This window comes from Aplysia californica, unplaced genomic scaffold (assembly GCF_000002075.1).
Source record: "Aplysia californica isolate F4 #8 unplaced genomic scaffold, AplCal3.0 scaffold00531, whole genome shotgun sequence".
Taxonomy (NCBI): Eukaryota; Metazoa; Mollusca; class Gastropoda; order Aplysiida; family Aplysiidae; genus Aplysia; species Aplysia californica.
Genome location: NW_004797801.1, coordinates 458,502 through 472,471, shown reverse-complemented (window position 1 = coordinate 472,471; position 13,970 = coordinate 458,502). Strand labels below are relative to the sequence as shown.

Sequence of the window (13,970 nt, the reverse complement as noted above, 5' to 3'; positions counted from 1 at the left end):
CCCCCTCCCCCCTCCAGAATTTGCCCCCAGATGCTCCAGTTCTTGTTAAGGCCAAGTCAGCCAGCTCACAGCGTCTGAACCAGCCAAAGGGCAAATCATCTAAAGGAGGAAAGTCTGGAAAGAAAAACAAACATGTGGTTGCGGAAGAAGTGCCAGAGCTGAGACTGCCCCCGGCTGAGGCTGCCTTCTTGCCAGATTTTCCCTTGAGAGGGGACTTGGAGGAACTGGATTTTGAGGTGAGTGACCTTCATATAATGAGAAGTATACTGGCAAAATGAGTAACTTCTCGGCTTCTAATGCTGTAGAGATATGGATTTTATGTTGGATTTCTACGATTTATTGTATGAAAAGATAAATAAGACTAGTTTAACTTGAAGAAAAATGGCATCAGTTTGAAAATGTGATGTGTCTCATTTCAGCCAACTTCTTCATTCATGGACTGTGAAAAGTAACTCATTTTTTCAGCATGCTTCAAATATTGCTGTTGATGTTTTTGATGTCTGTCTGTTTGACAGCCTACCGTGATGTTTCTGTTATATTTGATGGTCTATTTGACCTCTGGACCAGTCTGACAACTGTTTTACTTTTGACTATTTATTAGTCTGCTACAATTCACAATGCGAAACATTTTCCCTCTCTGCAGAGACCCACCCTCGTATGAATCACAGCTGGTTAAAAAATTACACAAAAGTAAATTCCATACAATTGCTGACAAAAGAGTCATTCAGATATATATATGCACAAAAACAATAGCTTGACTAAAACCTGTACTAAAACTAAAACTAAAACCAAGACACCAAATCTTGTATGGGGGCATTGCATGTCATATGTTTTATCTATATTGATTGTACTTTAGAGTTCGCGTATACTGAATGCGATTAGACGGAAAACTGCTGTAAACTGAAAGAAAAGAAAATCCCTGACTTTTTTCTTCTATTTTAGCAGCCTCTCTAAGCTGAAGACCGGGCATAACGGGAGAAAATATAGCGGTCCTGCAGGTTTTGATTAAAGCGTACTCTGCTGTATTTTTATTATAAATTATAAAGGAAATGTACTATGATCTTCACAGGTCATCGATGTGATCGCCAAGGGAGCATATGGCAATGTCATCAAGGTACAGCGAGAGGATCAGAAGCGGTTTTATGCCATGAAGGTAATAGTAATGATAATAATAACAATAATGATAGTTATGATTATGCTGTTAATAATAATAATAATGATAGTTAATAATAATTATGCTGATAATTTCTTTAGTGCCTTCTCTTGTGCAATACAGCTGTTGGTGTTTTACAATATTTTCGTCTCAACACAAAACAGAAGTGAATGAACATGAGGATCTTCTGTGTAAGTGTTTTGGTTGTTTATGTACATGAACTTGAAGTTTGTTTAATAATAAATAGCAATTGTATTGCACATGTCCATTCTCAGCAGCAAGCTTTATACACTTTACGCTCAGTAATGTTACCCTAGCTGACCCTTTAACACTTACAAACATTCTCGACCTTCCAGGAAGCATACAGTGCATGCAGCTGATTGAGTGCTTAAATACTGACATACTGACAAGTGTACTTGCTTAGAAACATTATGTATGAAGTGACACGGATATCCTTTACTGGCATGGCATTTGTGATGTAGCTGTTAGGCACTTTGTTGCCGCATGCAGGAGACCTGAATTAGATTTTTGAGTGGGGAGAAAGATTTTATTGAATATCTCAGTTTTTTTGCTTGGATGTGGTTTCCCCGTCTGCCCGATCAGCCCTAACAAATAATCTAAATTGTCTCAATGGGGGTGTAAAAACAACAACAGTAATAAAGGAAAACCTTTTTAAAAGATGTCCTCAATATAATGCTTTCTCCAGGTTCTGGACAAAGGGCAGATTTTCCAGGAGGGGGCCATCAGACAGTGCAAGGACGAGGCAGCCATCCAGGTCAGTAGGAGTTGTCTGTCTTTCTCATTCAATTATGATTTATGAGAAGGGTCTTTCCAGCTGGTTGCAGTGGGTGATTTGCAGGTGCTATGGTGTGGTTTGCTCCTTCTTTTCTCTCAAATATTTATTGACCTTATCTCTCCTCCTTTCTTGTGTTTGTTACTCTCTTGAAACACTTCTAATCTTCAGCGGGGGCTCTCGTGGCCTAGAGGTTAAGGTGTTCGCTTCTCATTCAATAGGTCCCAAGTTCGAATCCAGATAGCGACGGAATATTTTCTTCTCTAAAATTTTCTCCTTTCACATCCTTTCCTGCTTTCTAACATTGTTGGCTCTTTCTTACTGCTGTCTTTCAGCCACACCCCTGATCTTATGGTAGGTAAGATCTACACCTAGCCTTCTCAGACAAGGGCTTAAAATCTCGGAGGGCACGTGTGCAAGTTGCGCTCACTAAAAGATCCCTTGGTGGTTCAGAATTGATAAAATTTCTTACCAACTGAAAAATGTTTAATGTGTCCCACGCTCATATGGCTTTATGCAGTTGCGAGCGCTATCAAACACTTACCAAAAAAATAAAAATCTTCAACACTTATATGACCTTTTTGGGTTGCAAGTGGCGTAAAACAAGTACTTAAACTAAACTTATCCATAATATACCTATTCAACACATCTCAGTTGTGTAGAATCGCTTTGCTATTGTTCATACTCTTCAGCTTCTCTGACCTACATATAGATGAGTGCTAGAACAGTTTGACTTGAGTGTTATATTATCTTATTATCCTGATGATTATTTCAAGGGAATCCACTGTGATAGAAGGTAATAGTAGTTTATTGTAAATATTAGAGGTATCACTTCGAAGAGAGAATCCCCATGAATGGTTTGCCTGTGGAATCCTTGTATGCGGTATGAAATGTGTTACAAGAAATATAAGTTGGAAATACACAATGTTTTTCTTCCAACTCAAATGATCAGGATTACAGTCGAACCTGCTCTAAAGACCTCCTGTATAAGACAGTCACCAATACAATCACCCACTTTCCAATTAGAAATTAAAAAACAAACTACAACATTATTATGACACCTTGTAAGACGTTCACCTAAGACAACCACTTTACTCCTTGACTATATGTGGCTGTCTGAGACAATTTGAACTGTTTGTTTCATCAAATTACACTAGTCTGTGAAACCTGTTTGTGTTGTTCCCAGTCGGCGGCCGGAGATCACCCGCTGGTTGTCAAGGCACACGAGTACTGGCAGTCACAGAGGTATCTCTATATAGGTAAGATGATAACAATGATAATAGTAAAAATGATATTGATGATGATGATGAAAATTATAGTAATAATAATACAATAGTAATAATAATGATGATAATAATATTGATATTAATAATAACTGTAATAGTTATGATATTAGTAACAACAACAATGTTAAATATATAATAATGATGATGATAATGATGTTAATAATACTAAAAAGCATGGCATTACTAGTAGGCCTTTAGGGTTCTAGTCTCACCAATACCCTTGAGGTGATATTGTCAGAAAACATGCTTTGTGGAACACATTCTCACTGGCATCTGTGATGTAACATTGTGTGTTTGGTATTCTCTGTATGTATATATGTTGACTACTCAGTATACTGACAGAAGTGTCTTTAGGCCATCCCCATAGGAGGGGACATTAACATGTTCTTGTGCACAGTAGAATTGTAAATGGGCTGATTCATCAATGTCATGCTCATAACTGTGATTGAACTACAACAGGGAACTGCTGCTTTTTCTTTCCTTATCCTTACTATAGTCATTTTTCCTCTACTTCTTTTGTATGTTTGTCACTCTCGTGACCCTCTATTTCCGGGGTTCCTTGATAGTCGAAGCAGACTTTGTGCTGTTGAAGCTAGAGAGGTGAGCAGAGAAAGTAAGCCTGATTCCCTGTAAAGACTTCTCTGTTGACATTCACCCCTTGGCGCTCATGTGACCTTATGCCGTTACGAGCGCCGTAAAAATTTACTAAAAACTAAAAAAAAAAGAAAGATTGTCATATGTCACTTTTCAAAATGGTACATGGCGCATTCTATGTAGTTAATTTGCGTGTTCAGATATGTATTTATGTATGTATGTTTACCATTGTAATCCGAATTTCCCCACGAGGATCTGTAAAGTGTAATGTATGGATAGACTATCATTATCATTGTTGTTATCATCTTTATTGACCTTTTTTTTCAGTGTTGGACTATATTCCCCACGGTGACATGTTCACACTATGGACATTCCACGGTGCTTTCCCAGAGGACCTGGTGCGGCTCTACATCGCAGAGATGGCCATGGTCATTGGTAAATTTCCCACATTTATAAGTGTATAACATTAATGATAATGAATTATATTTATATAGTGCTCAATCCTGATTAAAGAAATCCGGCTCTGCACTTTAGAAACAAGGAACTCAAACAGTATATTCTTCTCTGGGTTGCAGCAACCTGCCTCCTCAATAATTAAAATACAGTCAAACCTGCCCTAACAGCCACCTGTGTAAGACAATCACATGTACAAAAGACCATTTCTCATTACCCCCTTGCATTTTTTTTTTTACCTTATAATGACTGTTTTTGTTAATGATCCATAGTAATGACACTTAAATGTCCACCTGTCTAAGACCACAACTCTTCTCCTCAGCAGTAGCTAGTTGTCTTAAACTATCTGGACTGTGGTGTCGATGGGGGGAAGAAAACAAGTACAATGAATTTTTTTTCACTTTGACATCAGTTTATGGGGATGTTTTTGTTTTCTTCCAGACTACCTGCACAACTCTAGTGTGATATATAGGGATGTCAAGGTAAGTGTCTGAGTTTAAGGCTGTATTTTAGGGCCGACACCTGTCTCATAGGAACTTTATTTTTATTTAACACAACCCTTACTAACTTCAGCTCAGAAGTGCACCAATTAGACAATTGACGTTAAAGGATGACGCTATAGCACTTATTAGTGTTGCGTGAGTTAAGTTTTACAACTGACATTATTGAAAAAAACACTTTTTTTTACATATCACTCCTTCTCTTCTCTACAGATGACTGACTTCCTTTTACCATCTCTCTCTCTCTCTTTCTGTCACTCTCTCTCTCTCTTACCTTCTCTTTCTCTATCCCTCCTCCCTCTAAATCTCTCTCACGCCCTTTCTCTCTCTCCACAGATGGAGAACATTCTGTTCGATGCAGAAGGTCACATACAGCTCACTGATTTTGGCCTTGCCAAATGGCTCCAGGGCGGGGAGGTGACCCGCACGGTTTGTGGCACGCTCCAGTATATGGGTGAGTGTTTTTTGTGTGTGTGTGTGTGTTTGTGTGTGCGTGAAAGTGTATGTTTGCATTTGCCTCCTGAGTGGTTTGCTACTTCTTTCGTATCAAACCTCTATCGTCCTCATCTCTCCTCCTTTTCCTTGTATGTTGCTGTCTAGAAACACCTCCTGGTATGCTCCTTCTTTCCTTTTAAACATCTGATTATCTATCATCTCGATCAGTCCCCCTTCTTTTTTGTGTGTAACACTTCTAATTTTCAGCGCTTATATGACCTAATGTTGCAAGTGCCATAATACTCTAACTTAAACTTAACAAGACAATCACCTGTACAAACAATCACATCTCACTTCCCCCCCTTTCAGTTTAAAAATATCATACTGACACTGTTGAAGACTTCCACTTTCAAAGACCAGCAATTTTCTCCTCAACAATGGGTCACGGTCATAGACAGTTTTGATTGTACTCTTATGAAACTAAAAAAACCTCACTTACAATAACCTTTTATTCTCCCTCCAGCGCCAGAAGTGTTATCCGTGTACCAATATGGCCACTCGGCCGACTGGTGGTCGCTGGGAATTCTCATGTACGCTATGTTGGCTGGCAAGGTGGGTGTCTTCATGTTTCTTCTGTTGTGTTCTTCTATTTTCTTATTGTTCTTGTTCTTGTTCTTCTTCTTCTCCTTCTTGTTCTTCTTGTTATTCGTCGTCCTCCTCCTCCTCCTCCTCCTCCTCTTCCTCCTTCTTCACATTCCACTGCTAGATCTCACAGGTAGTCGACTGCTGGTTCTTCAACCTCAGTGCAACTGGTCTTACGTATGTGATAGTTTTTTCTATTTCTCTTGTCACATTAGTGAGAACAGACTTGTCGAAGAAAAAAAAAGATAGCAATGGGCTTAGAAGATGTGTACAGGCTTTTGTAAAAATGTGCTCTCTATTGCACGATTGTTCCTGCTTTTGTAAAATATGCCCATTTTTTAAAAAGATGTTTCGTACTTGTTCCTCTATCATTATCAACTCCCTCCGTAAAAAGCTGCAACAGCGAAATTCCATACCAAAAGATCCGTACTCGCCTTCGTATCATCTTATATAAGTTACGGATATTTACGGTAATTCTCTCGGTAATAAGTTAATGTTATAGAAACCTGCCAGATTGCGCATTTCCTGCCATCGGCCATTATTCCGCTAGTCTATGCCCCATGCATTCATTGTGGGTTGGTCAGCAGTAGATTTTTACCTGCCGATTGATCAAAATCTGGCTAACTTTTTGTGCCAATTTCCTCCTTTCTATCATTCCCTCCTCATTCCGTCTGTCTATCTTCGAATTGTTGCCGCGGCTGGAAAATCTGCGCGTTGATCAAGTAAATTGACTTGTGATCTTAGACAGAAAATTACTGTCAGAAAGACACTTTTTTTTTGCAATTTTATTGTCAAGATCTAAAGAAATTATCAGTGTGAAGATTCTACGGCACGGGAACGCGATGAGGGCCGCGATGAAAGAAATTTGTGCTAAAACTACTAAAATCTTCAAGAATAATTCGAAGTAGTGTTCCGAGGTTGTGACATGCTTCATTCAGACGTGAAAATTGAGGAAAATTAGGGTATACGCTGGGTATTTGTATTGTGAAAGTACATATCTATTCATTATTACCAGGTTTGCCTTCTATCAATAGTGCGATGACAAATTAATCGAATTATAGTAGCAATGGAAGGGGAACCTGCATTTAAATATTGCCAGCAATGGAAAGATGTAGGTTAAGATATCAAACCTAACAAAATGTTGGTGAAAAAATAAATGTCATGGGTTGTACGCCATCTCTTCAAACAGGCTTCCAAATGCCCTTTTCAACCCTCTAAAAGCCCTAAGTTTCAATTTCTTTGGGGGCTTCGCCAGACCCCTGGCAGCATTTTCCTTACTTTTCAGCTTCAGCTGGTGGAAGCACTGATTGTATGAGGTGCACTGCTGTGTCTTTACTTTCTTTCTTTTCTAGGTGTGGTTTGCTCCTTCTTTCCTTTCAAACTTCTATTATCCTTATCTCTCCTCCTCTTCTTTTCTTTGTGTGTCATTCTCGAGTTGTAACACTTTTAATCTTCGTGGGTGGTTGTCTGGTGCTCTGATGTAGTTTGCTCCTTCTCGTCCTGATCTGTCCTCCTTCTTTTTTGTTTGTTACTCACTTGTAACACCTCTAATCTTTGGCACTTATATTACCTTATTGTGCTGCAAGTGCTGTAAAACTCTCAATAAAACATCAAAAACTTAAGTCTTCGGCACTTGTGTGACCAGATAGTGTTGCAAGTGCCTTAAAATTCTTAATTACAACTCAAAAAAAACCCTTTCTGATGTGTTTGTTCCCAGTACCCGGTGGACGGAGCCGACACCCACACCAAGATGGCGCAGCGTGTGTTCGAGTGTGACTACCTCCTGCCCAGCTATGTCAGCGACTCTGCCCAGGATGTCATCAACCATGTCAGTACCTTTTTAACTTGTGCTTACGGCAACTTGTGCAAGATATTCACCCGCTCTAATTGCCACCTGTCCAAGACAACCACCTGCTCTAATGGCCACCTGTCCAAGACAGTCATTTGTGCAAATGTCCACTTGCAAACACATATACTCTAACCCCCACCCCCACCCCACACACACACCATTATTCACATACCTCAAAAAAGTGACATGATAGAAATGAAAACAGAAGAGAAACAAATGGAGAAAAAAAAATTACGCAAAAAAACAGTGCAATAATTTCTATCAACCCCCCCCCCAGCTCACATCTCACTCATATCTCCCCTTCTTCCCCTGCAGGTACTCACCAAAAGTCCCCACAAGCGACTCTCAGACCTTGACTCCTTTCAAGACTTACACTTCTTTCAAGATGTTTTCTTTCCTGACCTGCTGGAGAAAAAGGTAGGACTTCGGGTGAAAGTAAAGTATAGTATTGCTCCTCATGGATATGTCGATGTTGAAGGAAAGTTGTGAACTTTCAAGACTGGAAATGCAGATGGTAATGAAAAAGAAGTCCACAAGTCAGTTGGAGAGATCGAATAGCTTGAATTCATTGAATGCAGAAAAGAGTGTTTGAAGGGTTTAATGACGGTCACTTGGCCACTGTTGGGCGAGTAGAGCCTGTTTTTTGGTTTTGAAAAGTCGGCAGTTATGATTATGCATGCAGACTAAAAATGTGGCAGATGTTGTGAAAGCTGATTGTAAACTTCAGTTCAAGGTCCTTATAGAGGGTCTTCCTTTACTCTGTCTTTTCTTTCCATCTGTTGTTTCTGCCTATCAGTCTTATCTTTTCCTTGGACTAATGCCATTATTGTGTCGATGTGTTACTCTTTACTCAACCAAATAAACAAATATCATTTTACTTATTCTTCGACTCTTCTCTAACTTCCTGTATGTAAACCAGCAGTGTCTATGTCTCTGTAGGTGAAGAATATAGATGTGGTCTTCATATTGCAATAATGTACAGTGGTCTCCGCCTAAACGCACGGTTTTCGGGAGGGCTCCTTAGCGTGTGTTTATACATGGGGGAGACAGACTCAATGTAATGAATATGCACTATAAACATCGGGAACAGATAGCCTAAGAGGAAACTGTTGGTCATAGTCATAGAAACGACGGACCAGCCACGTGGCTTTCCAAGCGACCACCCCGACCGCAAATTTCATGCAGAATCATCCTCGAGAAACATTTTCTCTTTGTGATTCGTTGAACAAGTATTGGTATGTTAAGTTCTTCGAGCGCAGCTTACTAGGCTTACTTGGCTAATCTTTAATCCTATAGAGGCCTGTCTAGTGTTTTGCGGCATTTACGCATGTTGCTCATCAGGCCTAGATCTAACTAAACATTAAACGAAACGCAGTCACTCAAATTCAAAACCAGTCAGAAACCTTCTCTCAAAGATACATTTCCAGTGACCAATCAAAAAGCATTTCAGTTCCCCAAATCCCATTCCCTCCCCCGCCCACCCAACATTTAACCGACCAGCCCTAGACCGAGACCTATGCGTCAGTGGAAAGTAGGATGTGTAAAAGCTGTCTATCACTCTCTTTGTACGGCGTTAGGGGCACTCTCACCAAATATCCGGTTTTGTAGTAAATTCTATGCTTGTCTTATGCAGGCTATGCAGATTGTTGTGAAAATTTCCCCTTGCCAAGCTAAACTTGTCGCCATGTTTCGCAGATCGGAGCGTGCGTTTAGAGGGAGTGACCGTGCGTTTGTACGTCTAAATTATATAGTAAAAAAAACGGTCAGATGATGAAAGCGTGCGTTTAAGCAGAGCGTGCTTTTGTGTGGCGTGCGTTTAGGCGGAGACTACTGTACTTCTCTCTGTGTCTCTGTGTAAGTAAATCCTATAAATAACCCCCTGGGGCGGTGCCACTGACTGAAGTGTCTTAAGGCCATTCCCTAAGGGGGGAAATTAACCATGTTATTATGCACAGTAGACTTGTGATTGTAAATGGGCTGACTCATTAATGTCATGCTCATAAATGTACCTAAACTGCAACTTGGAACTGCTGCCTTTTCTTTCCTAATCCTTACTATCATCATTTTTCCTCTACTTCTTTTGTATGTTTGTCACACTCTTGTGACCCGCTATTTCGGGGTGTCTTGATAATGGAAGCAGACTTTGTGCTGTTGAAGGTAGAGAGGTGAGCAGAGTAGGCCTGATTCCTCTGTTGACTTCCACCCCTTGGCGCCCATATGACTTTATGCAGTTGTGAAAACCTCTACTAAAACAAACAAAACAAAATCCTATAAATATAGTCCTGGTTTTGATATAACATACTTCTCACTATTTTTGTGTAGGTGACATGTATAGACATGGTCCTGATATTGCCATAACATACTTCTCTCTCTAACTCTGCGTAGGTGAATCCTGTGGATGTGGTTTATGATATAACAAACATTGCTCTCTATCTCTGTGTAGGTGAATCCTATAGATGTGGTCCTGGTGTTGCAATAGCATACTCTTCTCTCCATTTCTGTTTTAGTGAATTCTATAGACGTGGTTCTGATATTGCTTTAATAATGTACTCATCTCTATATCTGTGTTGGTGAATCCTATGGACGTGATCCTGATATTGCAATAACGTACTTCTTTCTCTATCTCAGTGCAGGTGAATCCTGTAGATGTGGTTTTAATATAATATACATTTCTCTCTATCTGTGTATAGGTGAATCCTATAGACATGGTCATGATATTGCAATAACATACTCTTCTCTCCATTTCTGTTTAGGTGAATCTTATAGAGGTGGTTGAGATATAATTGCACTGACATACTTTTTTCTGTATCTCTGTGCAGGTGAACCCTATAGACGTGGTCCCTCCAGATTTTTTCCCCATGACCGGGGAGAGCTGGGCCCCGCACGTGATCACTACTGACGATCAGCGCCATTTCGATCACGTGAGTCTGTTTTATTGTCTCTTTATCTCTCTCTGTCTCTATTTCTTTTTCTCTCTATATATAGATAGATATATATAGGTAGATATATATATCTTTCTCTCTCAATCTCTCTTTCTCTTTATCTTTCTCTGGCTCTCACTCTCTCTTCTCTCTCACTGTCGCGCTCTCTTTCTCCATCTCTCTCTTTCTCCCCCTTTTCTCTCTCTACCCTACCCCTTGGCGGATGCTCTGTTGTGATTTGCTCCTTTCGTCGTATCAAACATCCATCATCCATATCTCCTTTCTTTTCTTTGTATATTACTTTCTGGTAACACCTTTTTGGCACTTATATCTACTGCTCAGTGTAAGACTCCATTATATGTCATTTTTAAAATGTCATATGGTGGAGTCTTTCACTGAGCAGTCGATATGATCTATTTGTGATCCAAGTGCTGTAAAACTAAAACTCTTACCAGAACTGAAAACTAATATCTGTGTTGTATTTCAGTTTGATGGTGTCCACGACCGAGGCCTGACTTCTCACGCGACGGGCCACCGTTCTGCTCGCTCCGCACACGGAGAGCCACATCTGCCTCCCCGCCAGCCACCCATGGTCCCAGCACACCACAGTGCTCGCAGCGACTACCACCGACAAATGTCATCCGACGCTATACGATCACCGGGCGATGGGGCAGGCTGGTCTATGGACCATGCGGTGACTTCCCCTACCTCGCCCACTGCTGCTTCCTCTTCCTCAGCTGGTTATTTCAACGGTGGTGCAGGTTATGACAGCGCATATGGACATGAGAGTGATTACGTGGATCTGAGGTCACCTGGTGCTACGGCGCGGTCACAAGACAACGGCCAATTTGGCATGAACAGTGCTGGAAAGTATTCAGCAAACTCGCTGCGTGGTAATAGTGGCAGCGGGGCTGCAGATATAGATCGGAGGCTTCAGGATTCGAACTATCCACCTTTAAATACTTCCTCGCAGAACTACTCTTCCTCTGGTCACTCGTACAACGGTTCTGGCCATCATAATATGGTAAACTACAAAACCGAATACGAACCTCCTACCCTTACCCTCCAATCCCATAGCGCGACATCATTGAGGTCACAACCTCTTCCTGTGATGGACTATTCTAGCCTGGGGGCGGACCGAAACGGTGGGGCGTCTAACGGTGATTATATGACTCTGAAAAGTCCTACAGCTCCGACAGTAGTACTCCCCACGTCACAGATGCGGTCTAGTTCCGGTGTGACAGACACCAGCGGTGGTAGCAGTCATGGTATTGGTGGAGCGTACCGCAACGGCTTCAGTCTTCCCAACAATCAGCCCACAATGCTGTCGTCATCATCGTCAAGGGATTACCTTCCTGCGGAAGTCAGCGCCACTTTGACGGCAGCCCCTCAGGTTCGAATGCCAGACCCCCCACGACCCACACCAGCCCCACGGCCCACCCCCGCCCCAAGGTCGCTCCCGCCGGCTACTGCAAGACTAGAAGACTCAACGTCACAGCTCAGGGGTCCAAAACCCACCCCAGCCCCGAAACCAGTGCCAGCACCGAAACCCACAGCTGCCCCGCGACCTGTTCCGACCCCACGCTCCGCGCCTCAGGGTATGAGTTACTCTTCAAACCAACCGTCATCGCAGTCACTGTCCAAGCACACTGGGTTAGCTTTTAGGCAAGAGGCTGCCGAAGCATTGCCGCAGGCCAGCATAGCTTACAACAGCTCAACAGTGTACAGCAACAGCTCAACAGCATACAGCAACAGCACAACAGCTTATAACACTCCGGGCCCCTCGTTACCACAACAGCCGCCTGCTAGGAGCAGAATAGGCAGCAGCAGCAGCAGCATTGGTTACGATGGTTCCCTCAGAAGTCCCAGTATAGACAACGGTAGCTTGCGATGGAATCTGCCGCCCAATGCAGCCCCCTCCTTTGTCTGATGAGAAGTTAGAATATTTTTCGGTGTAAACATGGACGTTGTTGGAGATATATGTCGGGTATTGTGTTGAAATCAGGCACTTGTTAAAATATTGATAAGCGAAGAAAAGGGTATTTTACTCTTGCTGGGCAGTTTTTATAGATTTTCCATGGGGTTCAACACCGTTTATGTCCATTTAAAAACATTTCATGAGTATTTTACTGTAATTTGTTGATCAAAGGCACAAAAACTGTAAATTTGCAGTTTCCAAGGATACTTCAACTTTAAGAGTCACCAAACTGGCTGCCAAATTATAAAGATGTATCTTATCTTATCTTATTTAATTTTTCCTCTGACATCAGGCAACCTCCACCTCTATTAATCGCAAATATCTCAACTTCTATTTAAGATAAATGGGAATGTGTTTCTTCAAAACAAGATAAATAAACACACTTTAAGATGATGTCGATAACTCCACAAGCCCAAAAATAATTGACCTCCGCCTGTTTCTACCGTGTCCCGACACATAACGTCTTTGTAACTGATCTTAAGACCCATGATATTGAGAATTGATTCTGTTTGTGATGGAATCTGCCTCCTAATGCAGCCCTGTCCTTCATCTGATGAGAAGACGGAAGATTTCTCAGTGTATATATTGAATCATCGGAGAAATATAGTCTTTGTAATTAATGTAATGGACATTTATTGCCCGAGATATTGAGAACAGATTCTGTTGTGGGTAGGCTGAGGTGAGAAGTGAGGTGATGATTGATAATGTCATCTGTCACCTGTCACATGTCACCTGGCACCATGGCTGTGTTTGTCAGTGTGTGCCTCATTCCTTGCCACAATAGGCCTCAATATTTTCAGGTCTGAGCTGTGATGTTTTTTTAAAAATTCCATTGCTGATTTTATGGAGCGGGGGGGGGGGGAGAATAAAGTTGTCAAAAGGCTCAAGTCTGCTTGTCATGTTTTTGGATTTGTTGAGATGTAGTGGTTTCCAAAAAGATAGTTTTAATTTTGTAGTGGTGTCCCCTCCCCCTCCGAGTGGGGAGGTGATGGGGGTGGACAGAAATGATGGAGTTTTTTTTTTTTTTTTTTTTGGGGGGGGGGGGGGGGGTGTGATTGTCATATCTTTTTTTTTAATTGTGGGGTTTGTTCCCACTGTAAATCAATGGAGCAGTTTACATATAAATGACTGACTCTGGGAAAGCTCAGGGGTTGGGGAAAACAGTTCTGGTCATTTTCCTTGCTTTTTGATGCTAGTGAATTTGTGAGCTACTTAAGTAAGTTAGCAAATTTAATTTACTTCCCAGATAATCTACCGGTAATGCAGAGCAGTATGATTCATGGTTTGTTGTCTCAAATTTGGTCAGATTGGACTCAAATCCTTGTATATTCAGTTTGGTTCTGGTACTAAAGATCACAATTTCTGT

The 13,970-nt window shown here is 41.3% G+C and overlaps 1 protein-coding gene across 1 annotated transcript in view; it reads left to right on the top strand.

Moving 5' to 3' along the window:
* LOC101859592 (cyclin-dependent kinase C-2) overlaps positions 1–13,423 on the top strand; it is an 18,598-nt gene extending 5,175 nt beyond the window's left edge. Inside the window, exons 2-13 of the mRNA XM_005106403.3 lie at positions 18–236; positions 1,070–1,153; positions 1,860–1,928; positions 3,133–3,205; positions 4,154–4,261; positions 4,721–4,761; positions 5,116–5,233; positions 5,738–5,826; positions 7,574–7,684; positions 8,021–8,122; positions 10,525–10,626; positions 11,114–13,423. Coding sequence (XP_005106460.1) covers positions 18–236; positions 1,070–1,153; positions 1,860–1,928; positions 3,133–3,205; positions 4,154–4,261; positions 4,721–4,761; positions 5,116–5,233; positions 5,738–5,826; positions 7,574–7,684; positions 8,021–8,122; positions 10,525–10,626; positions 11,114–12,556 — 2,559 coding nt within the window. The 3' untranslated portion in view covers positions 12,557–13,423. The remainder of the gene's footprint in view (positions 1–17; positions 237–1,069; positions 1,154–1,859; positions 1,929–3,132; positions 3,206–4,153; positions 4,262–4,720; positions 4,762–5,115; positions 5,234–5,737; positions 5,827–7,573; positions 7,685–8,020; positions 8,123–10,524; positions 10,627–11,113) is intronic.
* The last annotated feature ends 547 nt before the right edge of the window (positions 13,424–13,970 follow it).